Source organism: Mytilus edulis, chromosome 5 (assembly GCF_963676685.1).
Source record: "Mytilus edulis chromosome 5, xbMytEdul2.2, whole genome shotgun sequence".
Classification (NCBI taxonomy): Eukaryota; Metazoa; Mollusca; class Bivalvia; order Mytilida; family Mytilidae; genus Mytilus; species Mytilus edulis.
Window position 1 is genome coordinate 71,818,824 of NC_092348.1, and position 7,024 is coordinate 71,825,847.

Sequence of the window (7,024 nt, forward strand, 5' to 3'; positions counted from 1 at the left end):
ACTGAAACTAAAACGGAAACTGTTTACAAATTTCTATTGTTTCAAGTGAGTATTGAGGCATATCATAATTTTAGTGTCAGTAACCATAACTTAATTGGTTTTACAAATAAAATGACCGTATCATTACTAAATATATAGCAGAAAATATTCATGTGTGATACTTAAAATCTGGGCAGTGAGATATCAAACAAAATAATTATGGAACGTTTCAACAAGTGTTTTAGTTTTAGGAATGTAATCCAGAATTAAATTTGACATCAAAATGAATATTGTTTTATCAAATTGCTGTACATAAGTAATAACAAAAATCTCTGTTGATGAAAACTTAAAATGGTCCATATTTAACTAAAAAGAGGGATGAGGCACATTGACTTTGTTGTTAATTCTATAAAATATTTTGTATGTTTTGATACATTTTACTTGCACTGACCCTCTTGACATCTTGCAAGTTTCTATGACTTTTCCGTTTTCCTTTAAACACATGTTCATTTACCTTCTTAGTATAGATCCTTTATTTGACATCAACTTTTTAATCAATTGGTTTAAATCATTTTGTTAAACCTTGTTAGCACAAGGGTGTGTATCTTAAACTTTAATTCAAATTGCATCAATACACAATAAATCAGAAATTTTTTAAAAGAGGGTTTTCAACTAAGGTGTTTTACTCTTTCGAAAAATGAAGAGACAGAGGGGAGTAAATATTTTTAACATTTCCCTACTCTTTCGAAGGTTCATCTCAAGAGTCTAAGTTTGAAAAAAAAGTTCTGTATCTTGACATCTGGGACATATAATGAATTGTTAATTCATGATACTTGCTCTGGTAAACATTGGTGTTGCTTCTATGCCTTCTGCTCATATGCATAGCACAAACACACTAAAACTTAAAGAAAAAAGAATGTGTCCAATGTACACAGATGCCCAATCCCCACTATCATTTTCTATTATCAATGGACCGTGAAAATGTGGGGAAATCTCTAATTTGACATTAAAATTAGAAAGATCATATCATAGGGAACATGTGTTCTAGGTTTCAAGTAGATTGGACTTCAATTTCATCAAAAACTACCTCGACCACACACTTTAACCTGAAGCGGGAGACAGACGGAATAACGAACGCACGAACGAACGGACGAACAGACGAATAGACGGACGCACAGACCAAATATCATAATGCCCATAAATTGGGCATAAATGTGACCAGCCATGAGATTTTCAGGCTTATGGAGGTATCAGGACCAAAATGAGTTTTTTGCATTTTTATGAAGTATACATAGATACAAAACACCCAGAAAGTGTTTTTGGTCGAATTATTAAAATTAATAGAATTATGGTCATTTTTGTGAAACGCGATTTTTTGTAAAAATAGTATCACTTTGCAATATTTCTAAGGTTTATCTTATTTAGTTCTCCTTGCAAGTTGACATATATTGTTGTGTGTTTTTTTTTTGTTTCTAGTCTTTCAAATTATCAAAATGTAACTTAAGTGAACTTAATTTATTGATAAGTGAATTTCAGTTTAATTAAGCAACCATTCGGTTTCCATAGCAACCATGGATCTACTTTTAAAAAAAAATTCACTCAAAACTTTTTTTTTGCTTTTTAAGTAGAACTTAAAATGTGTATGTCACTCAAAATATGTGTGTTCATATATGTACATGTTTTGAATCAGTAATTAGTATTAATTTTAAAATAAAACATGATAACTGTACTTTAATTTGTCTATATTAGTAAACATTTTATTTAGGTTTCAGTGGACATAACAATTTTCCATTTCTACTTGTCTCGTGTCCAGTTTTTTTACAGTAACCACATTTTCTTGTATTATGTCTGTCCTCAATAACTGTAATTTCCGGCTTTGGTATAGTGGGTTTGGGGCACGTAATGTCTTTGCTGCCATAACAGAGTAGCCTAATCTCTTGATACAAGTACCACTGACGCATTGCGTCTAACCCCTTTTTTGGCAATTCTGTTGGTTCAGATAATGGGTTAATTACAACTCTATTTTTTAACAACCGAAACTGTTTTTCATCATTGTCACAATACTCCCTAACAAAAACTACTCCTGGTGATTCCTTCATCATCCGAAAGTGATGATATGTTGTTAGTGCTGGTAACTGTTTAAAAAATTGCTTTAAATATAATTTCCAGTCGAAAAATTTAACAGGGCAATCTTCGTCATCAACAAGTTGTGCTATATTATGGTTATTCCTTGAGGAATCTGTAACAGATTTGGCTATTTCCTGTAAGGTTTCTGCTGAATAATGTCTCCATTTCACCTTAAAAAGAACAAAATGTAAATTAAATATCAAGTTTTGTTTGCCAGAATTGTACCAGAGAACACTAAAATGGCAACTTGCAAAACATGTTCTTACAAGTTTGACCAAGTTTGACTATTCCCTATTTTTAATCTTCTTTGTTTAAGACAAATGTTCTATGTGATGCAAAGGGCTTAATGTTTGATATGACATGTTAAATTAAAAGTCAATGTAAGTTCTTAAAACAAGTATGAATATCCAAGTCACTTGAATCAAGTGTGATAAATATGAAACCATGATAGTTCTTATTGATGAAGTATAAAGTGATGAAATTAATGCATTACTTCAATACTTTCTTTATAATGTATTTTTTTTATTATAGTTCTTGACACATACACGTACATGTATAATAATTTTGAATACCTTCCACAATCCAAAATGCCAGTCTGGATGAAATTTTGTATGTCCAGCTTCCATACAGCTAAATTCCACACTGTTGTGTCTGCCTGTCAATACTCTCCACATACCATACCTTGAAAAAATATATATTCTTAATAACAGTAATGTTAATGATCAAATAAAGTCTTAACTTAAATAACAATACAAACATCTAGATTTTTGTATATTAAAACTAACAAAATATTAAATCTCATTTATTTGAATCAATCACAGACATTTATTTGAATAATTTCAATGTGTATTCATTCTATCTGGTATCCTGGTTGAAGATGTACAGTTAAATAACTTAAGTTTCAGTGGTGAATCATAAAAGGAAAAGGAAATACACTAATATTTTACAGAAGCCTATTTTCATTCACATATGGTACTTGCATGTAAAATTACATGTTTATACCAACATGAAGATTTATTGCAAATTTTCACTTAGTATTTATGACAGAAATAAAACATACCAAATTACAAAGTTATTCTTGTTCTGCCCTGTACAGTTGTCCATGTGAAGTTTGACTGTTGTTTCCCCATATGACTTATATTCAAAATGGTGGTGTAGCATGCTAATTACACTATTTGCACCCTTTCCAGTCTCTTCACTTTCATCAACAAGGTAAAATATCTGTGATCCTAAAAGGTCAATGAATAAATGTCATAATTATGTTTACACAATGTTAATTTCTGTGTAATTTGGTCTCTTGTGAAGAGTTGTCTCACACTTAAATTATATACACAAAAAAAGATCAAACTAACATACTATAGTAACTGTACAAAAATTACTGTTCAACCAAAGTAATGGTAAAAACATAAGATGCATGTCTTATAAAAGTGCAAACAACACATACAGTACATGTATGTCTATATTTTTAACATCTGCTGACTGCATTGTACTAACATTTATTCACTAAGGAATATAAAAGCAAAAATGTAGCATAATATTTACCTGAACCTTCTGCACAGACACCAAAACATTGACATTTCCTTGGAGTTTTGAAAAACAATGGACCCACTTGTTGTGCATAGTGTGGATAGTGTATTTGTTGTGCATAATCAAAGCTGTAATGCATGCTTCCTTCAAATGAAAGTGGTGGTTGACCTGAAACATAATGTGTAACAATCAAAATAATGTACAATAAACCACAAATAATATACATGCATACAGCTTTAATTATTAAAAAATGTATAAGTTTTTTGTGTGTTTTTGTTTATGAATGCAATTCAACAAGGAATGCAAATGTGGTATTTGCCATAGTTTATAATGCATCAACTGGCTGATACATGTATGCATCACCAAATCAGTCTCAAATTATTAATACTTTGAAAAATGTTCACAGATACAACTCAAAACTTGAATGTGCCTTAAATAATAACATGCATTTGTAATACACCAATGTACATGTAAGGTACAAATTATAAACATGTTAAGCATGCATGTATGTGAATGAAATTGAAAATTTTACACAAAATTATTTATTGGCATGAAAATGTTTATTCAATGTACATTTTGTACCTGTTCATTGACAATCATACCACATTTTCCTATTTTCAAATAAATTGTATATATATACACATGTATTACTGTATAAACAAATGTAATATGCTTTTATGCAAATATGTATGTGTACAGTATATATACATTTGTACATGCTCATATCATATTACACTTTAATTAAATATAAGCATGACTACTATAACATGTTGTTCACAATTAGGATTTGTTCATTCATGACATTATAATCCTCACAATGTAAATTTACATGCATGTACATTTGTACTTGTAAAAATGTAAATGTATGCTTTTTAACAATTACTATATATAACTTTAATGTACTTACCTCTGTTTCTTTGATTGTCTGGTAACTGAGTATAATTCTCCTTGCTTTCTTGGCATTGATCTCTGTAATAGTCTCTCTGTTTCTTAGCCTTTTCAACATGTACACCATAGTTTTGTAACAAAATTGTCTTGTCTTCTTCTGTCATATTTCCTGTGTTACTTAAACTGACAGTAAAGCTTTGACAAGCTGAACATAAATCTGTTGCTGGTTTCATGAGGACTATTTGTGGACACTGCTCTAACCACAACTTCTTAAACTCAGATAAACTTATTGTCCTGTAGTTAAGTGAAGATGCAGCTTCTTGATATATTTGATGTATGTCAGCTTTAGTTTTATCTGAAGGCAGTAAAGTCACCTTTAAGTCTTTGTGATTTGGCAAACGACCAGGCAAGGGGACTCCAAATTTTACACCATATTCCTGAATAAAATGCTTCACTCTCTGGATATCAGTTATGGCCAAAGCATGCTTAGGGGGTTTACCAGTGTTTCCATGAGTCCTGGGTTTTAAACCTTCTTTTTCCAATGATTTGGATATAGAATCTAGCTGAGATTTTCCAATTGCATGTGCAAATAAAAAAGTCTTTCTGCATATCTGGTGGCCATTAAAATAATACTGCTGATTTATTCTTTCTCTTTCTTTGCTTTTATGTTTTTTGGCATCAACATTTGAATCATTGTTTCGGTGTGCAAACAGTTGAACTTTTATTATCATGTCAAGCTCATTTTTGTCCATTTCTAAACAACTATATCTATATTCAGACAATACTTCATGGTTAACAATAGTGCTGCATGGTACTTTATTGTATAGTTTTTCACATTTGCAAGTGTTTTCGAGAAATTGTTTTTCTTTGACAGATTCATTTATGTCTAAATCACTGAAAGCTATCTGACAAGTCTCTGTATTTTCTTTATCAGACTCGTCATTATCTGTGTCATCATCATCGTTTGTGTTAAAGTCATGTTCATTGATTTCATTTATTTCTACATTCCCAAAAAAAATTCTATCGACTTCTTCAATTTCGTTGACGAAATCTTCATCTTGTTCATCAATCAAATCCAGCGGTACAGTACTTGCGTTAGAGAAAACGCTACTTTGACTTGCCATATTATTATATCGTTTTACCCTCCATTAATTTGCCTTACTTGTAAATTTCATCTTTAAAGTATGTACAAAATATATTTTGTCTTTCGTGTTTACATTTTAATATGCGTTCACAGATGATTGCATACATGAAACAAAAATACAGCCATATGGATAATACCATCACAGATATATGGATGAAAGCAAACACAAGTTATGATCTCCAAAAGCCGAATTAGTATGACCACCATGTGAAACACATATAAACTTTCCGAATTATCATACAGAATTAAACAATAGAGATAGTAAAAGTTATGGTGTGTTTGACTTTTTGATTTTGATTAGGAACTTTCCGTTTTGAAATTTCGGTATTATTTTGTGATTTTACTTTTCACCCATTTTTATCTATCTACAAATTTGTGATATTTAAGAGTTCAATTTTAATTTATTCTCCGTAATTCTGTCTTCGTAAAGTTGACCCAAAACTTGAAAGGTTAGTAACCTCAATTTTTTTTTCTGTCTCAGACATGTCTCAGAGAACTTTTATGTTAAAAAATATGTACTATAGTACATTTTTCATTTGATATTGTTATTAGTGTTTACAATAAAAAGGCAGATTTCTTCTCCGGTATAAATATGTCTCCATTAAAATCATTGATCACGATTTCTTCAATAAAAAGCTTTTAACGGTTCTACATATTTATACACCAATGACTTTCAAATGTTTACTTAGTTTGAACGTTTATTTCGTTATTTGATAAAAAGTAAAAGTTCATAAATACTGAATTCCGAGGAAAATTCAAAACGAAAAGTCCCTAATAAAATTGCAAAAGCTCGAATACATCAAACGAATGTATAACAACTGTCATATTCCTGACTAGGTACAGACATTTTCTTATTTAGAAAATGGTGGATTAAATCTGGTCTAACAGCTAGAAAAACCTCTCACTGATAGTCGAGTTTAGATTTTGTCAGATTTTATGAACACTCTTTTTGAATTAAACTTGTATTTCGGTATTTTTATAAATATTTTTTTATCAAATGAATTTTTTTATCCTCCACCTTGATAAATGGAATTGGTGACGATGCATTTAAATGATCTGAATACTTTTCCAAAGGTACATGAATTTGATTGTTTGTCCATTAAGTGTACTACATCTATTACCTAGTACATATCAATATGATATATTCAGAAGTATACAACAAAGACAGAATGTTGATAAATAATGCTGCAATGAATTCGTAATGATTATAAAAACAGATGTAAATAATTCAAAAATCCGAATTAAATATTGTTTACCAGTGCATTTCGATTGTTCATTGTCAACCGAGTATACACCTAAACAGTTTTAAAGAGTGTTTCTATGATTGAAGTAAAACACACCCATGCACCAGAAAACTGT

The 7,024-nt window shown here is 30.3% G+C and overlaps 1 protein-coding gene across 1 annotated transcript; it reads right to left on the bottom strand.

The window, feature by feature from the left end:
- Positions 1–1,695: 1,695 nt before the first annotated feature.
- On the bottom strand, positions 1,696–5,743 carry LOC139524382 (uncharacterized). Its single transcript, XM_071319151.1, has 5 exons — positions 4,541–5,743; positions 3,649–3,801; positions 3,167–3,335; positions 2,679–2,787; positions 1,696–2,276 (listed from the first exon to the last, which is right to left on the bottom strand). The coding sequence occupies exons 1-5, from the start codon at positions 5,643–5,645 to the stop codon at positions 1,737–1,739; spliced, it is 2,076 nt and encodes a 691-aa protein (XP_071175252.1). The 5' UTR covers positions 5,646–5,743; the 3' UTR covers positions 1,696–1,736.
- Between the last annotated feature and the right edge of the window lie 1,281 nt (positions 5,744–7,024).